This window comes from Heterocephalus glaber, unplaced genomic scaffold (assembly GCF_053883595.1).
Source record: "Heterocephalus glaber isolate CG9 unplaced genomic scaffold, H.glaber_assembly_v1.0 deba00001465, whole genome shotgun sequence".
Taxonomy (NCBI): domain Eukaryota; kingdom Metazoa; phylum Chordata; class Mammalia; order Rodentia; family Bathyergidae; genus Heterocephalus; species Heterocephalus glaber.
The window spans coordinates 30718652-30746544 of NW_028258312.1; the positions used below are offsets into that span (position 1 = coordinate 30718652).

At 42.8% G+C, this 27893-nt stretch overlaps 1 protein-coding gene across 10 annotated transcripts in view; it reads left to right on the plus strand.

The window, feature by feature from the left end:
• Ssbp2 (single stranded DNA binding protein 2) overlaps window positions 1-27893 on the plus strand; it is a 274706-nt gene that overhangs the window by 240955 nt on the left and 5858 nt on the right. For all 10 annotated transcript variants that reach the window (XM_004841630.4, XM_004841629.4, XM_087180753.1 and 7 more), the window contains 7 exons: window positions 3303-3351; window positions 10799-10834; window positions 12558-12612; window positions 16041-16111; window positions 18313-18391; window positions 20459-20487; window positions 26346-26444. In XM_004841630.4, the coding sequence (XP_004841687.1) occupies window positions 3303-3351; window positions 10799-10834; window positions 12558-12612; window positions 16041-16111; window positions 18313-18391; window positions 20459-20487; window positions 26346-26444 (418 nt within the window). The remainder of the gene's footprint in view (window positions 1-3302; window positions 3352-10798; window positions 10835-12557; window positions 12613-16040; window positions 16112-18312; window positions 18392-20458; window positions 20488-26345; window positions 26445-27893) is intronic.

Below are 27893 nucleotides of genomic sequence, written 5' to 3' on the forward strand. Positions count from 1 at the left end.
TCTTAAAGACTCTAATTTCTGTTATGTTACTATTTCCTTTTATTTGTAGTTTTATATCATTTTCCATTTTCTAGAAATTAAAATTCCTTTCAAAAATAAGAAAAAATGTAAGTCCTTACATCCTTATATATTTAGAGAAGTAAATATTTTCCTCTCTTGAGAAATGACCCAAGTATGACAAGCAGAGAGAATAATGATTGTATTGACAGGGCCCCCAACAAAGCAAAAATTGAATTTTAAAAGACATAAAGAGTAAAACACGCTCTGTGTCCACTGCACTCAGTAGAGTAAGCTTAATTAGAATTCACTTCACAATTTATTATCTTTAAAGCAAAGTAACTCTGTGTAATGGCAAACAAGTACTTCTAACTAGTATCAGTGGCTTTCTTCATGTCTTTTGTTATTATTTGATCTTTTATATATTGGGCCTACTTAAAAATTGAAGTAAAAAATAATCAGAATGGTATTATTTTATCTATGTCTTTAAACTATTTTAAAATATTTATGTGTTGAGAGAGTCATGTTTGGATGCCTCTTTCTTTCTTATTTGCTTTGAAAATACAATGACAGTCAAAAATGCCTAACCCTGAAAAGAAAATACCCAGCCATGGCCACTGAAGTAATTACAGTTAATACTCCATGCTGACAGCAGCTGTAACCGAAGTTCAATTAAAATTAAAAGTTTATTCTCAATATTTCTTTAACTGGTATTGTATCTTCAGAAGTCAAAGCCTAATGTTAGTTTAAGTGATTTAAAGTAGAATTTATGAATTATGGCCGAATTATAAATGTTTTCAAATGCATTATAGGTTATATTTTCAAAGTAACTTGAAATGTGGTACGTTGCTAAATTAATTACGTTTTTACAAATTTCCAAAGAATCCAGGATTAAGTATTAAAACATTTCCAATTCAACTTATAATACCTTGTTATTTTATGGACACTAAGAGGACAGAAGGTTTTCAAAGGATCTTGTTTTATACCTTATCCTGTAAAGTTATAAAGTGTGTGTAGTAATTTAAATGAGTGTGAATTACAGAAGAAAAGAGGAATTTTTGATGGTCATAGTTGCTTTGAGTCCATCAAAATCATCATCTTTACTAAGAAATGCAGACTTGTTTTAGGTTTTGTGCTTTTCAGCCAAGTGCAGTGGCCAGAGCTGCCTGAGAGGCTGGGGAAGGTTGGAGACCAGCCTGGGAAACTTAATGAAACCCTGGCTCACAATTTTAAAAAGGAAAACAAATACAATAAAAAAGGACTAAGCTGTAGCTCATCATTTTCTGGGTTCAACCTCCAGTACCACAAAAATTTTTTTAATTTTTCTCTTAATTTTTTACTGACACTGGCCTGATTCTATTTCAAATTATATTTACATAAAAATTTCCATTCAAAGTAATGTGCATGTAGATTATTTTCCTGATGATACCGATGGCTACAAAAGGAGGGGATTACAGAGTTTGAGAAGTTATTCCATGAAAATCGTTCACTAACTCATTTTATTCAGCACTGTCTGCAAAAACGTTTGTATATCAGTTATTATCACATTATCTCATAATAGGAAAATGAAGTATGAAATGCATGGTATACTGAAACTAGATTAGTATTTATTAGACAATTAAAATGCATAAAAGGTATTTTGTTATATATAACATAATAAATTTAACATTTAATTTAATGTTTATTGAATAAAAATTTTAGTTATTTTGACATTTGATTTAACATGTTCATTTATTAGACAAATTTTTTTAAAAAATATTCTTATCTAATACATCTTATGTAGTACTTTTTCAGTCATAATGTTTCAAAATTATGGGCTCGTTAGTTAAATATCATCGCTGAATATAAATTTTTGCAATGATACAGATTTTTTTATGTTACTTTAACATAAATATTTCCCAGTTTCCTTATTGTGTTTTAGTTTATGTCAAATCACGTGGCCAGATCCTACTCCACAGATGTTTTCCTTGATTAGCACATACCCTGTTTTGCATCATTCCATGTCCATCAGGACATTGAATCCCAGATGTGAAGTCCCGAAACCAGGCATTAATTTCAGGCATTAATCGTGAGATCCTTGTTGCCCCCCAAGTTAGGCAGCAGCCTCCTAAGAAGTACCAGGCCCTGCCCACTGCTGCCCACCCGGTTCTCCCGCTTCCCCTGCTCTGCAAGTCACATTGGGCAGAGCTGTGCTGGGCATCCTTAGCAGCTCTGATGACAGAACCCATGCCCCTTTCTGCTGCTTACACCCCTAGAGAACCCCAAAATAAAACTAAAAGTCCTAACTATTCCAAACAAACATGGGTACTGTAATAGCTGACTTGGACAGCTTCTCCATCCAACATTTAGTACTTTAGGCCTAAGGGTTCTAGAATAAGGGATGTATTTTTTAAATCAAACTTTTCACTATCTTAGCGGTTAGAGGAAAGGAGAATTTTGAGTAGTCTTAATTGCAGAAGAACAGCTGCGTTAGTCTGCTTTTCCTAAGACAGTGTTTATTCAGGTATATTTAGTACTACAACATAAGACCTTGATTTAATTAACTGGCCTTTGATTTTGTTTTAAAACATTTATGTCCTTATAAGGTATGGAATACAAAACACTCCCTGTCCTAAAGTGAAGTAATATGTTGGCATACATTAGCATAAAAGTCCTCATGTTTTTCTAAGATTTCTCCTAGCCACTACCTTAAATTAAAATTATGAAGATGACAAAGTGATTTCTTCACTTACATTAACTAAGTTATCCATGGCACTAAAAGATAGATTGATATGTAGTTATATAAAGTATTTGATACTCCATGATACTTTCTTTGAAAAGGAGACAACTTTAGATACCCTTTATGTACATTTGTTTATCTGTAGCTGAAAAAGAGCAGTCATTATCTAGATAAATGGAGACAGATATAATTCACAGTAAGTTTATTTGAATGAGCTACAGGTGGCTCTTATATTTGTGTCACAAGTTATAGTTTATATTTATTTCATTTACTACAGAAGTACCATACTGATTTAGATACATGTATGTACTATTTGTGTGATTAATATTTTTTGTTTTAAAAAATTTTTTTAATTTTAAAATAAAACTGGCCTTACTAAAAGTAGTTTTATTTGGGAGAAAAACTTTCATGGAATGTTTAACTTTTTTATTTAAGGAATAAAAAAAGCTATGAAAATATAAAGAAAATAATTTCAGTGTTGAACTAGAATTGCATAGTGACTAAACAATATTTTATGATTTGTTGTATGTAACTTAAAAAACATTAAAAGCATGGTTTAAAATTTCTTTTAACATCTAATTTTTAGGGGTCCAGGTGGTGGCAGACCTTGGCCAAACCCAACAAATGCCAATTCAGTGAGTATATATATAGAGACATATATAATTTTCTTTTGCACTTTGTAACATTTCACAAAAACAACACAAACTTGTTGCTTTGAAAACATTGAAATCCATTATATTAACCTCTTTAACCACACAAAAAGTTGTGTATATCTCTTAGGAAAATATGCATCGTTTTTATAACTATGTGATTTTTTTCACTTCAAGAGCTGATGGACACACGCATGCACTCTCTGTGGGTCAGAGACTCTCAGAAGTACAGCTGGGGTGTGTGCTGCAGGTGGACTGCGCCTGCCTCTGCAGCGGCGTGTGTGTCACAAAGCGGTCTGATCTTCTGTGAGCTGCGCGCACTCTCCCTGAGAGGGCGCCAGTGATACGGGGATGTTTCGTGCGCTCACTCCTGGCTGCGCTCTCGGGCTACCCCAAGAGGAGCTGTGAGAGAGGCTGTGTGCTGTAGCGAAGTCGCCACCCTCCCACTCCTGCTTCCTGACGCCTGGGAGCCCTCCACACCTGTGTGGCACTGCTTTGCTGCACACATATTTTTCTCTTATTACTGCCCCGTAAATGTATGTGCGGGTTGAGAATGGAGCTATCGGTCTTTCAATTAATATGATTCTGATTTCATGGTCCTAGAGATTCTTTTCCTTCTTGGTTTTGAGCTCGAGCTCTGCAGCCTGTGAGCCCACAGGGAATGCAGTGCCCCGCGCTTGTGCGGTGTGCGCGGCGCCAGGGTGCGAGGCGAGGCGCGTTGAGGCCGGACGGCTCATTAAAGCTCCCCTGCTGGAGAGCCAGGGACTTCGCTCAGTTGTTCCACCACCTGCCTCGCAAGCAGAAGGACCCAAGTTCAATCCCCGGTAACAAAGGAAAAAACTCACCTATTGTTTAAGGTTAATGCAAACCTCAAGAAAGTGGAAAATGAGGCGTGTGCAGTCTAGGGAAAACCACCCCAAATCCCCTGCAGAAATATTCTAAAGCAGAAATCACTTTCTTCTTAATAAAGTAAGTGTTGGATTTGTTAAGAAAATTTTTTAATTTGTTGTTGCCTGCTTTTCTCATAGTCTTAACAGCTATGAGATTCTCTAATTCAGTGAAGTTATTCGAGGTGGAAACGGTGATGCTGCTTGCGCTCCGGTCTTCGGCGAGCCCTTCCATGAGTCCCTAAAATACCCTTTTGCTGGGCTGTGTTCTATTGTGAGTGACTACGCCTCCGAAACTCTTTTAACTCTCCTCTGTGCCCTATGAGAGTCTGCATTTGTGTCTGTTTCTTGCTCTTTGCTGTAACCAGCTGATCTCTGGCTTGCACAGTTCAAAATACGCTTCTTTCAGCTTCCTATAAATGCTCATAAGGTTGTGCAAAGCTATTTTTATTTTATTGGTACATTTTAGATATGCAATACGATGACATTCGTCAATGGACATCTGTACCTGTACATAATCTCTCTTGATTCTTATTTTTCCCCCTTCCCCTGCCCTCCAACACCTCCATCCCTCCCTATTTGCAAAGGCTTTGTTTCCATTTTTTTCATTTTCTCATATTAATTCCATTCCCCTCTTTCCTGTCCCCCACAAAACTATTTTTATAACACTGAAAACTCAGTAGTTTGGGTACCGGAGTCTGGAAAGAGTTTCTATTATCTGCCTCTTTGTCCCCCCTTACTGAGGCGGGTCAGCTTCCCACCTAGAAGTAAGAGCCTCCTTCGCTCCCTCCTTCCCTCTGTTGCCCTGCACAAACCCTTTGATACACTTACCCAGTGCTGAGGGCCCCCAAAGCCACTCAGGAGGGGCAGTGGCTGGGGAGTGAATGCTAAGAATGGGGCTTTGTCCCCGGAGCATCCTCGCCAAGTGCGGGAGCAGGTGCAAAGGGAGCTCTGCAGTCTGGTGATTGTCAACTTTTAGGGACCCCCCCTCCCACATCTTCAGGATTCTGCGGAGCTGAGCACCATGGTCAGAGAAGGCTATGTATCAGACCAGCAGTTCTGAGAGGCTTTAGACCCGGAGAAACACCAGGAGCGAGAAGGGGCTGTGCACACCACGCTGCAGTCAGCCGGTCTGGAGTGGGATGTGGCCAGCCCAGCGGTGGGGAGCAGCGGCCTGCAGGTGTCTGGGGACATGTGAGGAGACAGCACCTCACTCGTGGTGTGGGGACCGGAGACAGTGGCCACCCCCGTGTGCGGAGGGAAGGCTTGCAGAGCTGGCGAGATCCTGGGAACTGGTGACCGTGTGGCAGGGGCGCAGGCCCAGTGCCACAGCAGCGAGCATGGAGGACTTTCCCAATGCCACTGATTGTGCTGCAGTGCTCATCCGTGTTCTCAGGGCCAGGTTGTGCACATGTCCTGTGTGTATTTGACATTGCAGACGCTACTCGGTGCGTATCAGTAGAGGACATCTGTGTCTCATCCCGGCACCATATTACAGCAGGCTTTTTATTTTTGCTATTTTCGGGTATGCTTTCTGTTATTTGGAAGTAACTTCAGATTTACAGAAAACTTGCAAAGATGGTACAAAGAATTCCCATTCCTCCTTTCCCAGACTTCCATGCTGTGAAACATTTGCTTTATCATTTCCTCCCGTTACATAAACATGTTTTTTGGACACACTTAACATTCCCTAAAACTTTACCCCTACATACTTGAGTGTGTATTCCTAAAAACTAAGTCATTCTTTCCTAACTGCAAAGAAATCATCAAATAGGAGAATTTACACTGGTGTAATGCAATTTTCTAGTCTACAGACCTTCTTCAGAACTTGCCAGTTGTCTCTTGATATTTATAACAAAAGAGAGCCCCTTCTCCCACGTGTTGATCCACTGTGTCTCTGCCTCCGAACCTAGGGCCCTTCGGCAGCTGTTCTGAGTCTCTGAACCCTGCAGCTATGTTGCCTGCAGCCAGTTGCTGGGCTGGTTCATGTGATGCCCACTCACGATTAGACGTGCCATGTAAGTTTTGTGGAAACACCACAGAGGCAGCTCTGTGCTTTGCTGGGGCATCATTTCTGGAGGCACTGACCATCTGTCTTATCTCATGACTGGCCATGTTAATTTTGAACATTGGTTAAGGCCTTCCTCATCCAATTTCTAAAACTGCAAAACTACTGTTCTCTCCTTGGTTAATTAACTTGCAAACACGATTTAAAACTACAGGAGCTGGGCATGGTGGTGCATGCCTATAATCCCAGGACTCAGGAGGATCGCTGTTGAGTTCAAGGCCAGCCTGGGGTATATAGCAAGGCCATGTCTTAAAAAAAAATAATACAGGAAACGTGCTGTTTCTCCTTGTACCTTCATCAGGTATTTTTGGCATCCATTGGTGATTCTTAAATGAATCACCTTTTTTTTAAACCTCATTGGTTACCAAATAGACATTTTCTATTTTTGACTTTCCTGCTCCATGGGTTTCCTGCTCCATGAGTTGGTTTCCACTGTGACAAAGGATTTCTCTCTTCCTCGTTCCTCTTCGAGGAATGTTATATTCGGTGGGCTTAGAGCACTGAAATGGACCTTCAAGCTGGCCCAGGTGTCCTCATGGAACACGCCATGGTCTGAGCATGCAGGCTGTCCTGACCAGCCCAGCCCGAGCCCTGGAAAGGTCTTATAGGAAGAGTGGTGCTCAGAACCATGACAGCACAGCCCTGAGGCCCTGGAACTTGAGCGCACCGTGTGTCCACACTCGCACTGCACACTCCCACGGACACACACCCATGCATCTGCCCGCTGTCCACCAGGTGCTTCAGCCCCAGCCCACACCAGAGCTCGCCAGGTCCTGCTGCTATCCACATCTTCACACACTTCCCCAAGGGGAAACCCCTCCCGTTGGCAGCAGTAAACTCCTGAGTCGCCTCGCCAGCCACGGTATCGTCCTGTAACAGTGTTTTGGTCAAAGTTGGGTTTTGCCACTCTTTTATGACAGCAAGAGAAACATTTCTAAGGACAAATCTATGTTTGTAAATATGAATGCAAGTGTCTATTTTTAACCTCCTTAACTTTGAGAATGAGACCTCCTGGTCTCAGATTCTTGCCTGGAAGTTTATTTACAAACCTACCAATTCTAGTTTTTCCTCTTTTATCTTTTTCACAAGGAACTGTGTGCACTTTGGTTTGGCTACACAACAAGTACTAATCACTACCAAGCATTTTTATTGAAAAGAAATACTTTTCACCACAAAACACAGAAAATCAACCAAAAGCAATTCATCTGGGAAAAGATTACTGCTCTGTGTATCTGGAAAGTCCAGTTTTCCCTGTGACTTTGGACACACTTGGTTCCCAGAGTTCCAATCAGGTCATCGGGGCTTCTGTGTTACCCTCATCAGAGCAAGAAGCCAGAGTAAAGCTCCAGATTTATGCCAACAGAATAAAACTCTATCGGTTAAGCAAAAGAACTGAAAATAGCTCTTGCTCATTCGTGAAACAGCTGTATAGCATGCTGTCGGCAGACCCAGTCACACACAGACTCCCTGGCCCCATACAGACCATGTGGAGTGGAAGTAAGTGGATCCACTTCACCACAGAAGAGGGGAGACGTTCAGTACCGCATCGTGCTCTGTAACCTGCCAACTTGACAGGGAGAGGAAAGTAGGAGTTCCTGTAAGGGGAAAAGTGAGGTGCTGCTGTATTACAGCACTTCAGCTGGAGGGAAATAACTAATATGCTACTCCACTAGGTGCTCCTCTATAAAGGAGAGGCTCACTTTTTTAAAAGGGCACTGAAAAATAACATTATTTACCTTCCCACTGGCACAGATAATATTTTGTTGTTGCCCTTCCTGATTTCTAACTAACCAGGGAGTATAAGGTAGGGTGAGGCTTCACAGAGGAAGAAAATTTGCAGCCCAAGTCGGCCGCCAGGGTTTCCCTGGGCCTCCCTGCAGCAGCGTGACCATGGGCGCTAGGACTCCGAATGGTTCACTTGGGCCCTCGTGGCAGCTCTTGGATCCCAACTTCCTCATTTGTCAAACAACCGATTCTTGTAGTTCTATGATTCTGACCTTCCAGCTCTCTGATTTTGCTTATCTTCTACATCTCTGTATTTATCTTTCATTTCATCCTAATGGGTATTTTTTTATGATATATGGGGCAGAGTTAGAGGATCTGGGGATAAAGAGAAGGAGAAATTTGAATGTGATTTCAAGTCTTTGCATCCAAGTTTTTGGGAAACTTGTTATGACACAGCAGAGCTAGGAATGTAGGGGAAAGTCATCTCCAGAGGATAGAAAGGAGGTTTGGGTTTTTGGATGTTACATTTGCAGTATATTGGTAGAACACCATTGGTTTTTTCACTGTGTTTAGTGCACTCTTCTGTCATCACACTGAGCTAGGTGTGTTGTAATTGGAGTCTATGTTGTTAACCCTCAGCCAAGTGCTCTCTGATGGTCGACCAGCAGGTTATATATTCTTCCCTAGTAAGCTACTACTCCTGCTTTCTGCAGTGATTGTTGCAATTCTTTATTTGTCTCCCTGAGGCCTTTGTGTTATCTCTGGCCCCTTCTCTACCAACTAAAATTGTCTAATAGTTGACTGAAAAAATAATAAGGACAGTTGCACTTGAATCTCTTCAGATTCTACCCTCTACTTTCAATACCATCAGACCTTTAGTCCAAGCTCTTCCTGCGTGCCTCAGTCAGAGAAGTATTCTTCCTCTTCAGTGCTAACCCTTCCATTTTCTGTATTTCATCTCTTCTTCACATACCCTGCTTCTTTGCTCTTCCAAGTGAGCCTCCCATCTTTCTCTTTCATTGACTGGAACATCCCTCTAATGCTGAACCCGTGGACCACATCTCAAGACAGCCATCAGCCCAGGCCCTACCCCCGTGTAGAGTCAGAAGGGGTGGGTGGCAGACAGCTGCTCTCAGCTCTTCCTGGCTCGCAGGCCACCTCCCCATTGTCCTCTCTGTCCCCACCACTGCTCTAGACCATGAACTATGGGCCCGAGGCAGTACAGCTCCTGAAGCCACACAGGTGACAGATGAGGCTTTTGCGACTGACCTCCCTGTAGGGGAGCCACCCATCGATTTTGCCCGAGCCAGGCTGTGAGCTGTGCAGGCTGGGAAGAGTTAACCCCTCAATTGGTTCATTCTAAGAAGTGAGTCTGACTGAAGCTTACGTGACTCATAGAAGCACCTCAGCACCGAGGTAGCATGCAGGTTACCATGACCTTCCCACTAAAGCCCACAGCAGAGACCAGAGAAATGGCCTGTGATGCTCTGGGGCTCAATAGGAGATATCGTAGTAGCCGAGGTCAGAGTAACTTGCACCCAAATTCCATTCCCAGGACTAAAACCTTCTTTACTAGAAGGACAAGGTTCTAATCACAACCCTATATTTTGTCTGTTCTCATCCTAATTCGAGAATGCTTTATCTTGTCCTTTACGCACCTTGCCTGCATTAGTATCCATAGCACCTGCACAACTGCATGTCCTCACACATAGTTCCCTTTTACCCCAGTCTTGATTACCAATAAAAATTAGTGGCTTGGACTGACCAGGGCCATTGCTGGTTGCTCAGCACTGGCCATCCTGGCTCCCCACTGTCTTCTTTAATTCTGACTTTGAGTCTTTCTTCAACCCTACATTGTGCACTGGGCAGGAGACTGGGACCCACTGCACAGGACTCCAGTACCTCCCAGCCCATTTCCACTCCCATCAAAGTCCTTATCTGAAGGACACGGGTGACCCACCTACCAGCCAAATAGGAGAGCTTAACTCTGTGTTCATCAGACTGACCTCTGAAACATTTGATTGCTTGTTTTTTTATAAATGTCTGTCAATTTCTTTCATTTTTCTCACTTTAATAATGTTTCTTTACTTTTCCATATTGTCACTCCAGTGCTCCCTTGAACTGTTTATTTTAGGGTGTGTCGTCTCAGGACAGCAGCAAGGCTTAAATTATCACAGCAATGTGGTGTTATTGTCTTCTAATTTCTATAAAAGAGCCTGTTTAAGAGCTTGATTTGAAGAAGAAAAGGGAATTTGTTGCCCACATCTGACCCCCACTCTGCATTTTTTAAATTATTTTCCCTTGCTAATTGGATAGGGAAAAGTGAGACCTGTATATCAGGTATTACCCATACCACATGAATATAGTAAACTATAATTTTTTAAAATGTACATAGTTTAGAAGTTTATCTATAAAGGTTGCTAGTTTGAAACATTCTGGTTTCCTGGCATTACCTTTCCAAGTATATATCTTTCTATTTACAGAACAAATCATTAGTATCAAGCCGTGTGTACAACTGACATGAAAGCCAATATAACTTGAAGCTGTGATTGTCTAAATCTCTCTGTCTAAAATCTTCATTTTTTTCCTAGTAGAGCCAAGACAATGTGCAGTTACTCAGTTCTCTATCACTTATAAAGCTATGGATTCCTTCATCTTTTACTGTCCTTTGTGATACTTTTGAAGAGTGGATAAAGTCAGCCCTGTTCCATCCCATGAATCAAAACATGTTTTTGTCTTGTTCATGTTCCAGATACCGTACTCCTCCGCCTCGCCTGGGAATTATGTAGTAAGTACATTCGAGTTTGTTTGCTCATAAGAATTGATGCTACATTTTATGGAGCAATGAAGTAGCTGTCCAGATGTTGAGAACCCCCTGTGTACTGGCCGAGAAGTGCACATCTTGAGTTGTTTTATCTCCCAGCCTCCGTACATATGCTGATGTTCATGAGCAAAACCATTATCAATCTGTCCAGAATTGCCCAGAGTTCTGGGTTTCACTCCAGCATATGTTTCAGAAGCCAGCGCTGTGCTCTCTTTCCAATTGCAGGGAGAGCATCCCCAGTTAGGAGAGGACGCTTGGATTCACAGCTCTTCCAGAGTGCAATGTGTACCCTCCTGGGTACGTTAAGCCTTCTCCCAATCACAAAGCGAATCCAGTAATTTGGAAAGATCTTTTAGTTTGTCACCATTCTTAGAAATTGAGAACACCTATTTTTCTCATTATTGTTTAATACATGCAAAATTTTTCCAGTAATCTGTAGACCTGAAGTTAAATTAGAAGGCTGAATATAAACTCTTGAACTCATAAATGACCTTGTCACCCTCAGCACATTATGACCTTGTCACATCTCAAGGCCGCCATAAAGAGTAATGTGTCTTGATATTTGTGAGGAAATGCCTCACAGAAAAGCATGGATAAAACGTAACAAGGAAAATCTATCCTGAAGGAATTTTAGGGGGGTTACCTCAGTGGTAGAGCATTTGACTAGAGGAATTTTAGGAGGGTTAGCCAACTGGACTGGGGAGGAGAGTGCATGGGAAGAAATCCAATGAGAATTTCACCCCATGCAGCAGTGTGCTGTTAACACAGTAAGAAGCACACATTGTCTTAGGCATGTGGACTTAATGTTCAGTGTTCCCGAGCATATAAACACAGGAAGTCTAACTTTCTTCAGTTTATATAAAAGTAAGAAAATCTGGGTAAAACTTGCTGTTTTCTTAAACATGAAATTATAGATTTTTATTTGAAAAGTAATTGAAGGTATTTTTTAAATAGCAAATACTGTACATACATTATTTGAAATAATTGGTAGGTCATGTTTACATACTCACAATAAAGTGAAAATTTTGCCGCATAAGAGTTAATTTGATCACTACCCATAGGGCATCTGAAAAATTCTGAGATGCATTGCCTGAGTGCCCACTGTGGGCTGCTGAGCGACTTCACAGTTCCCTAAGCTCTGGCTCCGACTGGTTGTGAACAGAAACTAAGGCGACCTCTCTCAGCAGCCTGTGGGGGCCAAATGTGCAGTGACCCCAGGAAGTGGCAGCAGTGTATCTTTATAAACTGTGAATCTCCAAATTCATATCTTTTGGGTTTTAAATATCTTTTTGGTTTCCTATGAGAACCAGTGATACAAAATGTAAGGAAATTGCAGTAAACTAAACACAAGTACACATTAATTATTTCTATTTTATGGGTTCATAAAGACTCCATTAAGTCGTTTCTCCTTAACCTCCTTACACCTGGTGTGATGAAGTTATGAGTAATACATTGATGTTTCAGGCTCATTGTTTTTGGAAACTTGTCAAAACAGACTCAACATGTTAAGATAAATTATGTCATGCATAATGTTGATTGCGCCTTAAAAGAAAATAAATTACAGAGAAAAGAGTTCCTTTATTTTTAAAAATTAAATGATTGTAGAGATGAGTCTAACTTCTATTCTGGTTTTCCTTACACTGTTTAATGAAATGCTGTATTCACCCTGACATCTGTGATTATTCAGGGTCCCCCCGGAGGCGGAGGCCCCCCAGGAACCCCCATCATGCCCAGCCCAGCAGGTACCGTAATCACACTGGCTACATGCACACTTGATCGGGGGAATAAGACCATGGATTGCAGACATCATTTTGAAATAAAGTTCGTAATGTTCATGATCTTGCAAGGGTTAGAGAAGTTGGGGAGAGACCGCAGCTAGGAAGGAGGAGAGTCCTTAAGAAACTATTTTCTAGTTACTTAGTCCTTTAGAAAATTGCCATTGTGCAGGTAACAGATTTAGTCAGTATGAATACTGTGTTGATTTATGTGAATTGCCCAATAATTTATCCAACTTAAAGATTCCTTGAAACTATGAAAAAGATCCAGATCTCACAGCCTAGCCAGTTTTTACATAAGTAAAACATTAAATGCACAGATCTATTTCAAATGGCCAGTCGGCCCCAGCACACCTGTCACCTAGGATGGGCATAGATGAGCTCACAGTAGCCCACCCACGCATCCACGGGAGTTTACTGAGTCACTAATAGATCCACTATGTAGTAGGAAGAGGTTCTTAAATCTTCTAAAGTATACTTAGTATACCCGTAATATTTCACATAATTATTTCCAATAATTTTATTCTTCTTGAGACTTTGATACAGACTATGACATGTGTTCAGAGATGGATGATGGCAGTGGCTGTCACCCTAGGAAGTGCCTCGGGTGACACAGACCCGGAGAGGCTCCTGCTGTGTGACTCCTGCAGCCCTAGTGCTAAAAGTGGTCAGAGATTCGGTCCCAGACTTGTGTACAGGGTGCTCATGCATTACACTCAGTAGTGAGACAGACTCAACCTTCAGTCCTAATTCAATTTTAGTGAAATTATTAATTTTTATGATATGTGATGTAATATAATTTAAATCCCATCAAAATTATTAGCAAAGAATTTTCAATGACATAGAAAAATAAATGCTCATGACTCGATATGTCACAATTGTGTTAGTATCCATATATGTCTGTATAGCAGAAATCTAAGAAGCATAAAAAGAAATATGCAAAAACTATCAATGATGACTTCTAATTAATGAAATAGATGGCAAACTTTTGTAAATAGATTTTTAGTTATGTTTTGCTGCTAAGTTCAAAACTAACTGGTTTGTTGAAATCTAAGGTATATGGATGTTTGAAATGTAAAATCAGTAATCATACCAGTAAAAATAACTTTTAAGTTTTGAACTTTTTATTTTCAAAAAATTTGATAGGGGCGGAGGTTTAGCTCAGTGGCTCCAGCACCTACCTGACAAGCACAAGTTCCTGAGTTTGATCTCTGGTTCCACACACACACACACACACACACACAAATTGATAATTACTTCACTCGCTCATTGCCCTATATTTATAAATATTTTATGGTCTCTATCCTAAGGGCATCTAGCTTCATTAGAAATGAAACAGAAATCACTTGAAGGTAGAATTATATGATGCCTACATTTACATTCTTACTGGGAAGTTCGTGTTGAATTTATGAAAGTAGCATGTGATTAATAAACACTTCACTACAGGAGTAAAGGCTGTTTGGACAGCCCTGGACATTGCAGGGCATAGGTGATCTTATCACTTCCTCCTTTCAGGTCAGAAATTGCCACCAATATATCTTTCTAGCATTTTGCATACTTTTTATACATGCATCCTTTATTAGACTTAATCCACTAATATTAAGCCAACACCCCCAGCTCCCAAAATAGGTGCAGAGCATCTGCTTTATTACAGAGCTCTTCTGTACATAAGAAAGAATCCAGACATTTCCTAGAAAATACCATCCTTTTTCCTATTACTGTTTTTTTTCTTTTGCAGATGAAATTATATTTTCCATTGGTTTTAAAAATGACAAATTTATCAAAGTTTTTCATACTTAAAGTACATAGCCCATTTTCCCTTTCACAATCAGTAAGACTATTTGCTACAGTTAAAAACCAATTTAAAGATTTCATGTGTTTGAAAATCTGTCCAAGATTCTCCAAAAGATAACTTTCCTTGTAGAGAATTTACCCCATTAGTTAAAAATAAGGTTGCAGAGAGTCACTGTCCAAGGTCAAAGATTGGTGAGACAGAGCCCTTTCCTTCTCTCAGTGAGTTAGGGTGGCCAAGCTGGATGGCGAAGGCAAATCCAACAAAGACAATCCTAACCCTAATGCAAGGTGGGCTCCATTTGTGGGGAGCCCCACGCACCCTGAAATGTCAGGACACAGAGCTATGGAAGAGGTGACATTTGAAAGGGGCCTTAAGGGCGAGAATCAGGCAGGTGGGCACCAGGGAGAAGAGGCTTGGAGGGAGAGGGCGAAGCACTGCGCGGGGGAAGCTGGTCCCAGGCAGGAAAGCACAGAGGCTGGCACCCAGGGCGGAGAAGGGCAGGACAGCAGCCGGGCCTCGCTGAGCTCCAGCCGTGTATCAGGACCGCTGGCACTCAGCTAAAGATGAAACCAGTCCTGAGGGTGACAGGTCACAGCCAGTGCATGACGCGCCACTGACGGCAGGGGCTGTGGGTGCAGGAAAGTTGCAAGCTCACTGCCGTGCCCTGAGGGTCGCACAGGAGCAGCGGTGACCCAGTGGTCTCATTCCCACCCAGGCTGCTGCCGGGAGAAGAGAGCGAGTCGTGCTTAACTTAGGTCCCACATCAGTGCGGAGCACACCTTCTCAAACACCCCTCCTTCCAAAACTACAGCTCCACCACATTTTGTGTAAGAAAAGTGTGTGACTGTAGGAAGACGAGCTGTATTTCAGAATTGATATTTCCTCGGTGTCACACAATTAGCGTTTCACTCCAAGTTTCACAGCGTAAGAACACATACTCAGAGACTTAACCAGAATTAAACACTAAACATGAAATGTAAATTTCAGAAATACTAAAAAATGTCACATATATTTACATGGGTATATTGCTAATTTTATTATAATGAATCAAGAATAAACTGAGTAAAAAATTATCAAACTTCATTTGGTGAAGGAATCTGGCTTTTATTTCCATTCCAGTTGGACTTGTTCTCATTTCCTTCTTTTGGAATTAAGCCAAGGTATTCTACCATAGCTTTTTTTTAAAAGCCTATTTTTAAAATTTCTGTACATGAAACCTAAAGAAATAGTGAAAACTGAAAAGCTACTGAATCTGGATTTTAAGAGCTTTTAGTCATATTTATGTGTCATTGCTTCCAGAAGTCAGGAAAATCGTGGTTTTTTTAAATTTACTGTAATGTAAATTTTTTTCAAGCAATGTTGCTTAGTTCCAAGTCATTGAAGTGAGTGTTTCTCTTATACACCTGATTTATGACCTCACAGTGATAATTTGGGGGTTGGAAAACAACTGTCCTGTTGTTTCCAAACATCAGCAGTGACTGTCTCAGATGCTACTGCTAACCATATCTGTGTGCACCCAGATTCCCTTCAGCTGTTATTCTGAGATGACTTGGCCATAAATTATAAATAAAGATATTAACAAAGTAATATTTCGTTTCAGATTCAACCAACTCTGGAGACAACATGTATACTTTAATGAATGCAGTGCCTCCCGGACCTAACAGACCTAATGTAAATACGCTTTTCAAAATCCATGTGAAAACTTTCAATCTCTAAGTGCATTCCTCTTCCTGGATGTAGAGTAAACATTGTATTTTATTATCCAGGAATTTATTGGAGATCAGAAAAATTCTTTACATGCTCTGGGCTGAAAACAAACATACAGCATGTATATATATATACATATATATGTATGATTTTATGTCAATATAATTTAAATATGAAATTCGGCCTAATCAGTTACAAAATGTTGGTCTTTTATTCTGTTTCAATGCTTAATCATTAATACAATTTTTAAATGAAAAGTTACATATAATCATTATAATCATGAAAAGTTATATATAATCATTTTTTTCACCAGGTTTTTAGCATATCTATTTTCTTCATTGTGAGTTTTTTAATGGTGTTAAACTTGAAAATAGATTGCTGGATATGCTTGGGTTTTTTGAGATTACAAAATCTAGAGTTTAAATATGGAACTGAGGTAGTTCTACAGGAAGAATTTGCATGTTTGTTATAAGGCATATGGTTGTAATTTTTTTCCACAAAGGCTCATTGGAAAATAGTCATTTACAATTTAAGGGCTATGTGTTAACAGAAATACTTATGATGGATTACAGTTATTAAATAATCTAAATACAACTATAATATAGTTATAAAGCAATGTCAATAAACAATATAGCTATAAATATGTGTGTAACATTATACCTCACATATGCATATGTATACAAGATAGCTGAAACTGAAGAAAAATGGGAAGATATATATGCTATGTGTTAAACTAACCAAATATATATATACCTAGAGTCTGAGAATCTTCTAAAATACCCTGGAGCCAGACAGAAGGCTCAACCTGTGTAAATTCACTGGCTGTTGGGCTACAGCTCCAGTTTGTCAGCTTCCACCTAAACTATACTTTCTGATAAGAGCTGAATAACAACAGAGTTCAAAGTCATCCTCTTTGAGGTGGCAGTGAAAGGTACATATTCCAAGTAGTTCACTAAAATCAATATATATACTTTTTTTCCAGTACCAGGGATCAAACTCAGGACCTTGCGCTTGCGAGGCAGGCATGGCGCCACTAAGCTAAATCTCCAGCCCGCCATACGCTTTTAGATACTCAGTTTTAGGCAGTATAATTCTCGTTCCTCTGGGAAAATGTAGAAGCACATAAACAGCGTGTACGCCCAAGATGGCAGAAGGTCACCATGTCTCCACACACACGTGGTACTGCACAGGGTTGTCTGCTGAGGGCTGTGTTCACCCAAAGCTTTTATGATTGGTAACCACACTATCTGCACACACATGCACACACATGTACATACACAATGCACATACACACACACACACAGAGTACACCATATTCAGCATTTTGCACCATGCATCACAGAAGGAGTCCTCTTATGTACAAGAACCTTTAAGAGAAAATGTTTTCAGTAAGTTGCCTCATCCTGAATGTGTGATGACTATAGATAGCTTGTCTTCACACTGGGCTCCAGGTTTCCTCAGAAGTGTCCTAGGGAAGTGATGAGAAGCCAGAGTGAGCAGGCCATGGGCTTCCCATCTCCACCTCTATCGTGGCCCATCTGTTCACAGCTGTTCCATACCAGGCTCCCTTCATAAGATTTCACTTGAAAAGAAAAGAGAATTCCACTACTTCACAAAATGTTACATAAAACTGTGTAAACTGATTGTCATTGTCATTGAGCTGACAGTCGGGACTGCCAAGGTGAATTAGCTCTATTCAGCTATCTGTAAGGAGCTACATGTGTTTAACCTGTGTGATGAAATGACTGATTGGGCCCATTTGAACAAAGGGGGATTGTATGCTAAGAAAAATGTTCGTGTTGGCATAATGACGTTAAATTATTCTTCTTAGTAAGCCAGTAATTTTAGCAGCTTCTAAGAACTAGATAGAAAAATTGCCAGTGTCGTAGGAGAGAATGCTCACCTTCTGGTTTGCATGGGAATGTATGCTTTCCGGTTAGGGGTCTCTAAACAAGAAAAATTCAGACCTAACTGAGGTTTAACTTGAGTATCCAGGACATCGAGAAGATGAGAGAAGTGGTGGGCGGACCAATTAGAGAACGCACAGGGTGAAAAAATGAAAATGAGTTGTGATCGTGTCTTGTAATGTCCGAGATAGATACTCCAACACTGAGATAAAATTGTTTTCCATGTGATCACCATTGTTTTCTTCATTTTTAAAATAGTTTCCAATGGGCCCTGGGTCGGATGGTCCCATGGGTGGATTAGGAGGAATGGAGTCACATCACATGAACGGCTCTCTAGGTAAGGATTTTGAACCTGATGGATAGACTAAATTAGAAACAAAACCTTACTCTCATGGTGGATGTTAGGGTCTGCACAGTTCTCCTATCTCCAGCTATGGCAGCTCTGCCCCAGCGTGGTATTTCAGCACACTGTGGTAGGCATGGTCTCTAGACATCTCTGGAGAACTGCCCTCAGCCATAGCCACAGTCTCTACCAACCCTGTCCCAGGCTAAGTGTCCTGGTCAGAGGAGGCCCTGCCCCTGGGATTGTGTCACTCTCGCTTCCCCCGGAGGACTGCAGTGTCCTCCCAGCTGGCTTCTCTGTCTCCAGCGGTCTGGGGACACAGTCTGGGAGGGAGGGATTTCAGTTCTCCACAGAAGTCCCTCTGCTTTGGCCCTCATGTTCCAGATAACCTGAGCCATTCCCTGTGAGACGAGCTGCTCACATCATCCTGATGATAAAGCTGTGTGTGACTGGGGTGAAAACCCGCCTCATACACGATGCCTTCTAACAAAGGAAGCCCCACACCCGCAGAGTGAACGATAGGCTCTGCAGTAGTGACAAATGCAGATGAGGGGCACGAAACTGACTAGGTTGCCATGCGCAGGACAGCGGTGCCTAGACTCACGAAGCTCATCTCCACGATTCTGGAAAAGATGACCACATTTGTGTTGGTGCAGGAAAGGTGGCTGCCATCGTGCTTGTCACCCGATGCAGAGTTTGCAAAGAAAAACAAAATTTGCCAAATCCTGTTTGCAAACCAAATTATTTGCAAACCGGTTGGTTAACCAAGGTACCACTGAATATCTTTAGGCAGAACAAATGCAAAATTAAATGAAAAAGTTCTCTTGTTTGTCCATGTTTAAGTGACACGGTTGAAACTAATTTAAAAGTTGACAGTGTGGACAGAGGGCTGTGATAATTTCCCCCCCTTTGGGAAAGGGTCTTTCACTTAAATTGAACAAACTATTCTTATGAACAATTTCAGTTACATACAGATTTCACTCCCCATGCAAGGCCGGGAAATGCTTCCACCTGATATTTTGAAAATCTGTATAACTTCTGTAATCCAGAAATGATTTGCAAACTATTGGCAGCACAGTGAGAGACATTTTTGCTTTCAAGGAGCCGTCCTTAGTTTGCTTAAATTTCCAAGTCTTGTTGTGCTGTTGCTGACCTGAACCAGCTGCAGCAGGTGAAGTTGAAATGTAAGGCCCGCTCCTTCCGCTGTGAGGCCACAGAACAGGCTGACAGCCACCACGGCCGGCCCCACTGAGATGGTTTCCACCCTCACACGGCTCTGGGATGTGTTTACCGTTTATTTCACAACAGTTCACTGTCCAATTTTTTCATTTGTGAAGTCACAAAAAGAGGATGTCTTGACATAGTCAGAATGCTATTCGTTTATTCACCAGAATAGTTTCAAAAGAGTTTCGCACATGCTTGGCGCCTGGCTCATGTGAGCATCATTGCACATATTTACACATACACATGACTGCACATGCAGTCAGATTAATCATGTTAACCACTAACTTTATTTGTGATGTTGGTTAAATGCTGTCCTGTTAAAATATAATTTTTGCAAGGAAAACCATTAAAAATAAAAGTTTAAAATAAAATTAATATTGTTCCAAAGATCTGATTATTGTTTGTTACTTAATGTATGGATCAATTTCTTATGAGAAAAAATTAATATTAATTGTTCATTTTTCCCAAATTTTTTTAGTTTTTAATGTGAATATTTATTGCTGTCAATTTGTAATGTTCTTAACAATACTTTGCTTTTGTTATTATAGTAAAACATGGCTCCTAATAGTGTCAAATATCGCTACAAATGTAAATTTTTTAATTTATAATTTCTGAAAATAGGCGTGGAGATCTTTATATAAATTCCATACACATTTTAAATTTTAGTTGAATAGGGTGCATAATGGATCTCTGATATTTCACTTTCATGACTGTGGTAGCAATGGGTAGGCAGAATTCCTTTCATTTCCCATTAGATGTGGCTAATTCTCTTTACAGGAGTAATTTCTAAATGTTACCTTACCTAATAAAAGTCTTTCTTCTTATGTTTTTTTTTAGGCTCAGGAGATATGGACAGTATTTCCAAGGTGAGTCTTATGTGTTCTCTGTTTTATTTTTTATCTGTGTCTTCTTCTACATGAAACTGTTATCAAGATTATTAGAATGAGTGTGTAACTTTATGAATGTTCTTCTAGTACAGGAGATTGAAAGAATTCCAGTCATGATTAATTGGCTGTTAGAAATGTTAATGTCCATGATCTTCGGGAAGGGGGACTCTTTTAAGAATGTCCCTAAGCCTGCTATGATTCATATATTGGATATACTGTACATGATTAATGATTACTTCACACCCAAGTAATAACCAGTCTAGTCACATTGTGATATTACATACTTGTAAATTAAACTGACAGAGTTTAGATGATCTTTTGAAAATTTAAAGATGTCTGAAGCAAGTGGGAAGAAGTAAAGTTGAGAAAGTGGTTCTATAGGTTACAAGGGCATTGGATTTATATATTCATTTGGTCTTAAAAAAACCTTTATTGGACGATGTTGATATATGTAATCATTATTCTTGTTCCCAAAATAGAGTAAGAAAGTAATTAGAAGAAAATTATCTTAGTATAAACAGGAAAGTGTATGTGTCTGCATTTTTCTTCCTTCAATAATTTGAGTATCTAGAATGAATCTTTTGCTAAAATGCTGTATTTTTTTGGAAGAAATTTTTTAGGTCACAATGAATTTAAAATAGCTAAGAGCCAAATATATTTAGAATGCTTGATAAGAACTAATGATTAACTAGCACTAGAATGACTTTCTTAGAAGTTTGCTTTGTGTCAGTAAACAGGGAAGTTCATTATGGGGTGACTTTGCTTTTAATTCTATTTCTAATTTACAGTCATATATAATAAGGTGAAATTCCTGTTGCCAAGGAAAATAAAGTAAGATTCACTGAGCTACAAAACATTTTAAATTAAGACTTCAGCCTGAAAAAACAAGTTTTAAAGTTCAGTCCTGACATGTAACCTGCACCTGGCTGCCTGGCTCCCAGGTTCTGTAGGTGCCTTGGTGTCTGTTGTAGGAACAACTGGAAAGGTCTTTTCTCCCCAAAAATACCGAGATTTTTTAATGGGTAGTGGCCATCTCTGAGAAAGGGTAGGCACGAAGACCGTGTTCGGAGTGGATTCCTAACACAGCGGGGTCGCCCACGCTCCCTCAGGTCGTTCTCCTGAACTTTCCCTCGGAACCCAGACCAGTAGACAGCTGCAGACGGAAAGCTGCGTGCAAGTACTTGCTGATTTGCAAAGCACTGTACAGTTTCTAAGCGGAGCCATACCGGTGAATGAAAGGGCACCGTTTGATCGGCCTGCACGTCGACCTATCGCTGTTTCCAGGCCTCCTCCTGGGCACAGGGCTCAGGGCTGTGCCAGGCCCTGCTGCGAACCCGCGCCCGGTGAGCCCGGGTGAAAGCCATCCCTGGTCCCTCTCGGCCTCCGCGCCTGTGCGCCTGGGAGGCACGGGGCTCTGGGTGCGAGCGCGCTGTCCCGCGTTCACGCTCAGGCCGGGGTGCCCAGGCGGTGTGCTGGGCTCTGAGGGTCAGATGAGGGGACAGACCTGGTGTCTGCCCGCGAGGTTCAGCGTCCTGAGCGGCCAGAGAGGTTGTACGATGCCCAGGGCACTCGCACAGCGAGGGCGCGCGGCTCCTCGGGCACTGGGGCGTCGCCTCCCGTCCCGTGCGGCCCGGCCGCCCTCCTCTGCGCTGCCCGGCCCGGCCCTGGCCCAGCTGTGCCCGGGGCGCTGTGTCTTAGCAGCAGCGCCTCGAGCCCCTTCTCCCCTTGTCTTCCAGCGCAGCCTCACTTTCCAGCCTCTTACCGACCGGAACACGGCCCGCTCGCTCTTCCCGGCTGCCTTTCCCATCCCGAGCTCAGCTGCCACTCTGAACATTCCTCTTCACTTTTTCCCTGGTCTCCTTCATTTCTGCCCCATTCTTTTCCTAGTCATTATTGTTTGTATCTCAAGATAACCTGGCCATCACCGCTCAGTAATTTTGTTCAAAATCCCGCTCAGGTCTCTAGCTGCTACATCTTTCTAATTCCCCAACTAAATCTGCATTTTATCAAGCACCAATATTGCATATTTCTAAAATTATTCCTCCCCCTCCACAGTTTCTTTGGGGGGCAGTACTAGGGCTGGAACGCAGGGGCCTTCACCCATGAGCTACATCCCCAGACCTTTTCATTTTATCTTGAGACAGCAGCTCATAAGTTGCCCGGGCTGCCCTTCAATTTACAAACCGTCCTCCCTCAGCCTCCCGAGTAGCTGGGAGGTTTGTGCCGCTATGCTTGGCCCTGCCCCTTTAAACACTGCTTCAGTGCTGCTTCGATTCTTCCTCCCCCTTTCTTGCTGTGTATGTTCCACTTATGTGTAAGATAGATAAGGACTCAACTGAGGATCACAGGTGCTGTTTGACTCTCTCCTGGGCTTAGTCTCTCAGCTGTGATGCAGAGCTGTAGGTCCCTGCCTCCTTCCTACAGTTGCTAAGGACGGGGTGAGCATGCGCCAGGGCTGTGAGGTGCCCCACACTCCGGCAGTCTTCCCTCCATGCGGGGCCTACAGCACCGCGAGGGGTGCACAGCGCGTCACCTGCGGTCCAACCGACTGTGCTGGGTCAGGGCCGAGCTGACCCCAAACTGCCGCCATGAGGACTGCCAAGCTGCTTCCTGGTTGAATGAGGCCTGAAGCGCCTTTCACTCCTTCTGCAGCTAAAACGTCCTCATTTCATCAATGAATGCAGAATATTTTCTCTTGCAGTTATTGCAGGAAATAGGATAGGAGAGCAGCAGGTGGTTTGTTTTTGAGAAGGAAAGCACCTACCAGAAGTTAGCTCACATTAAGCTCTGTCATGTTGATGTTTTTGAGTTTGAAACAAACTCCTCTGGGAAGGCAAGATTCGGTGCGATTGTAGCACGTTTAGTAAGATTGAGTCTTTCGAACCTGGAGCTTTCTGACTGGGAACCTCGTTCCCTGAGGACCTCACGAGGGAGCACAGGGCAGCCGTGGCCTGCACGCCCTCCGGTGTGGCGGCTGAGACCCCGCTCAGCCCAGCTGTGCCCAGACGGTGGCCGGCAGCAGAGTCCAGAACACACCCTGCAAAGCTCAGCCCGAGGCCTGGGAAACTCAGTCCCCAGTGGGGAGAGAGCTCCTGGGTTGATGTTTCTCTATTCTAACATAGCAGAGCCAGGTTGCTACTCACTTTCTTAACTTGAAATTTTGAAACTTTGAAACTTAAAGGTCTGGGACACTTTTTGAGACTAGGGGAAGAGACAACCTACTAATTAAGAGAGGCTATAAAGGGAGGCTTAAAGATAAAATTAAGAGACCTCAGAGCCCACAGCGTCTGAGAGGGAACATGGCCTCCTCAGACAGTGTGTGAGCCTCACTGCTTCTGTGACGTCACGACTGCTTGTTCAGACATGACCTCGCAGCTCGGGGGAAAGCTTCCCAGCCTGCAGACGGGGCAAGGACAACGGAGTAGAATCCCTTGAGGATGGCATCCGTAAAGCTTAACTGTATTTTAAACTAAGTTACTATTAGAGTACAGAGTAAGGCACTTATCCACTGAAATAAGAAATAGAGTTCACGTGCGTAGGGTAGCTAAAGCAACCCCGTCGATTCTTTTGGGATCCTTTTCCGCGCATGTGCTAAGCAGCTGCCCTGACTCGGTCCCGCCCGCCCGGATGGCCTGCACGCAACTCAGGGCCGCGCCCCGCCCCCTGCACTGGTGGTCTCCGAACCTCACCCTCGCTGCGTCCTCAGCAGGCCACACAGTGACCTCGGACAGGGCAGCGTCCCAAGACTCCTCATGTGAGGAACCGTTTGCATTCACAATATTTTGCAGGGGATACTTCAATTAAAAAAACAAACCAATCCAAAACATTTGTCCTTACCACTTCCAGCTTTTCCAGTGAGGGCCAAAGAACTGGACAGGAGCAGCTTCAGAGACCGCCCTTTCTTATTCTGTGTTGTGCCCTTTTCCACTCCCTCGGAACACCCTGTGTACCATCCCTCCCTTCCTCCCCCGCCCACAGCAGAGCAGAAGGCTGGGCCCCATGCTAGGAAGAGATCTCTTGGAAAACAGAATTAATAACAATACTGGAAGGACTCAGAAGCATTGCAGTATTGAAAATTCAATATCACTTTCAAATTCTAAGTAATTTTATGTCAGCGCTTTGAGTCAAGAACCAGATTCAAAGTTAGCTGAACTTTCCAAACTATGAGTGAAGAAATGACGCATGGCAGGTCAAGGAGAGACGTAAAGCAGCCAGCAGAGCAGACGCAGCGCCTCGGGCGCCTGGTGAAGGGTGATGGCACAGGAATGGAGAGCGTGCGTGTCCTGCAGATTGGACAGCGTGGCAGCGTCCCACTTCTGAGTGCGTTCTTAGATCTTCATACCTTCTGGTTAGATTATTGTTATCTCAATGTTACCATCTTCTCCATTCAATACAAAGGACAGAAGTCTGTCTTTACTAAAAAGACTTATAGGTGTTGGATCAGTCTTACAGCATTTTTATAAGACAAGTTTCCTTTTTGAGCTAAGTCAGCTTCATGATTCCTGTTTTCAAAACAATTTATTATTTAATCCCTTGAATAATGAATTCTAAAATAGTGGGTTTAGTTAAATTTGACTTAAATGCTCAAGTAAATAAGTTAAGCGATGCTGATTTCAAAGCACAGCTGCTTTTCTGTGTACTTGGGTAACTGTTAGGGAAAGAGACGAACAGAGCGAGCTCCTGGTGCTTCGAGGGGGCTCCGTGCTGGATTGTTGGCATGGACGCCTGCCGCTCCCGAGGCTCTGTTTTCAGATCCGCTCCCAGGTGCCCAGCGGGGCAGAGTCCTTCGTCCCCAGCAGCTCATCTGCCTCAGCTTCACGTCCTCCTGGGGAGAACTGTCAGGAAATGTCAGTGTTTATGACACACCTTTTATACTTAAATCGAAATCCTCCAGCACTTTTCTTTCAGAGAAATCTAAAAACTTAAAGGAATCTAAAAACTTAAAAGGAACCAATGGCTTTCTTTTAAAATAAATAAAAAGGCTTGATCCTGAAGTGGTTTTTTTCACCAGCCAAACGGGAAGAATTCCCCCGACACAGGTGTGGCACTGCAGAGACCACCGCGTGCCAGTGCGCCCCCCCCCCCCAGGTTCTGGCTTCTGTCCCTGTCCTGGCCTGCTGCTCCGCGGAAGTGACACCTGACACCGGAGCGTTTAGATGGATTGGGAAGCAGCGCCTGCCAACGCTGTGTTTGGTGAGGCTGCCCCTAGCAGCCACTTTATCTGACAGGAAAGTTTCAAAGTGAATCTACTTTTAAACTAAGGACGGGAGAAGGCTCTAACGCAGCTGGTTCTTAGCCCCCTTTTCCTGTAGAAGCACGCATGGAATTCTCAGGTCCCGAGGCGTCTTTCTCGTTCTTAACCACGTTCGCTATCGTCCTGTCCTCCTTAGGGTTCATATCCGAAAGACAGTTGAACTAGTACGATCTGTAAGCTGCACAGAGAGTAAAGGGCGATGTCTGTGAAAGCGGCGACCCTTCCAAGTTTGATTAGCAGGATTACCGGGGAGCTCCGGCCCTCCTGGCTGCCGTGTGCCTGCAGCCCTCATCGGAGCCTGGCTGGGGGCATTTTAAACTCTCCGGAGCCCTAGAAACTGCAAGCTGAGGGTGGGAAACTGGATAAATATGATTCTGAAACTAGGAAAATGGCCGTGGAGGTGACTCGGGGAGTTGTCCTGTGTGCTTGTGCCTTGATTTTCACCAGGTGCGAGAAGCGAGGAGCGTGTGCGCTCACCGAGCTCAGCGTCGTGCGCTGCTGCGCTGCGCGAGCGTCAGCGGCCCAGGTGCGGCTTCTGAAGCAGAGTCCTCACCATTGCTTTGTTTCCAAATCTCGTTCACAGAATTCGCCCAATAACATGAGCCTGAGCAATCAGCCAGGCACTCCGAGGGATGACGGCGAGATGGGAGGCAATTTCCTAAACCCTTTCCAGAGCGAGAGTGTAAGTGTCTCCTCCGCGGCCTTATTGTCTCTGCGCCTTCTTTCCCAAGACCTTCTGTTCAGTAAATGCGTAAAGCCATCGTAACCACTGCTCACCTAGGGCTCAGAAGGGTGCTCGTTTAAAAGTTTAAACATGCTTCAAGCAGAATTTCTTTGCGAAACATTTAAAAGTAAAGTTTTGCTTGTGCATTCCTGGGCTCACATCGCAGAAACGGTAATAACAGCTGCTTCCCAGAGAGCTTCCGGTAAAGCGCCCACCAGAAAGGGCTGCCTGTTGCTAGCAGGCCTGCTCTCAGCGCCCTCAGGCTGCCGAGGTCCTCTCTGGGTTGCCATCTCTCTTTCAGCACCCGACCGCTCTGGCCTCCGGCAGTGCTGTGGTCGCTGTGGCCCAGATGCTGCCCGCGCCGTTTCTCAGTGCCATGAAAGCGCCAAGCGGGCAAGCAGCGGCTTTCCCCAACCTCCGGAGAAGTGGGCAGGGCCAGAAGTGAGGCGGGAAAATTCACTCACACCTCGCGCCCTGGCAGTGCGGGTGCAGGACAGACCAAGACACAAGGAGTCCCGCACAGGGCAGTGACTTTGAAACTGTTGTTCACACTAGAAACGCCCGTGGGATTTTAGGAATACCTGTTCCCAAGCACATGCGCGCTGTTTCTTTCACTTGGTCGCAGCCTGCAGCCTCTGAGGGACAAGACATTTTCTCCCTTTACATTTTATCTGTTAACATCAGGAAAAACTGTTGAACTTTAGTTTGTTTTATTTCCAAGGTGTGTATAATTAGTGAGGCAAAGAAGATACATATCCATATAAAAAACCAAAAGCTCAGCTGTCATTGATGAGGAAATAGGAAAAATACGAGAAACGACATAGTTTAATAATTCTTGCAATATAGGAGTTGATGTTTCCGGATCCTGGTTCTTTCATGGGTTTACTGCAAGACTGGACGAATTAGTCATTTTCCTATGTCTACTTTATCTAATGAGAGACATTTATTTCCATTTTTGTGATTCTTCCAGCAATGAGGTAGTATAATATCCAGTGAGATACAGAATAAATCAATCCAATTTAGCATTTACTGAGCCTACTGTAGGCAAAGCACTAGGTTAAGGACAAGGTTTTTGAGATAAACATAGCACATGCCTGCCCCGAAAGTATGCAGCCCGCTAAGAAAGACAGGCACTCACATAACTAACAAAAACCCCTCTTAGAATGGTAATGCTGTACTGTATCATACACAACAGCAGAGAAAGGAAATCAGCCTAAGGGTTCCCCAGCCGATGTGTGGTAAAGAAAATGTACACGTACATGCACACATCCACAATGAAATATTATTCAGCCATAAAAAAGAATGAAACCCTATTACTGCAGTGTGGATCCAACTGGAAGACACTGTGTTAAGTGAAACGAGATGCCACAGAAAGACAAGCACGCCCTGGCCTCGCTCACAGGTGGA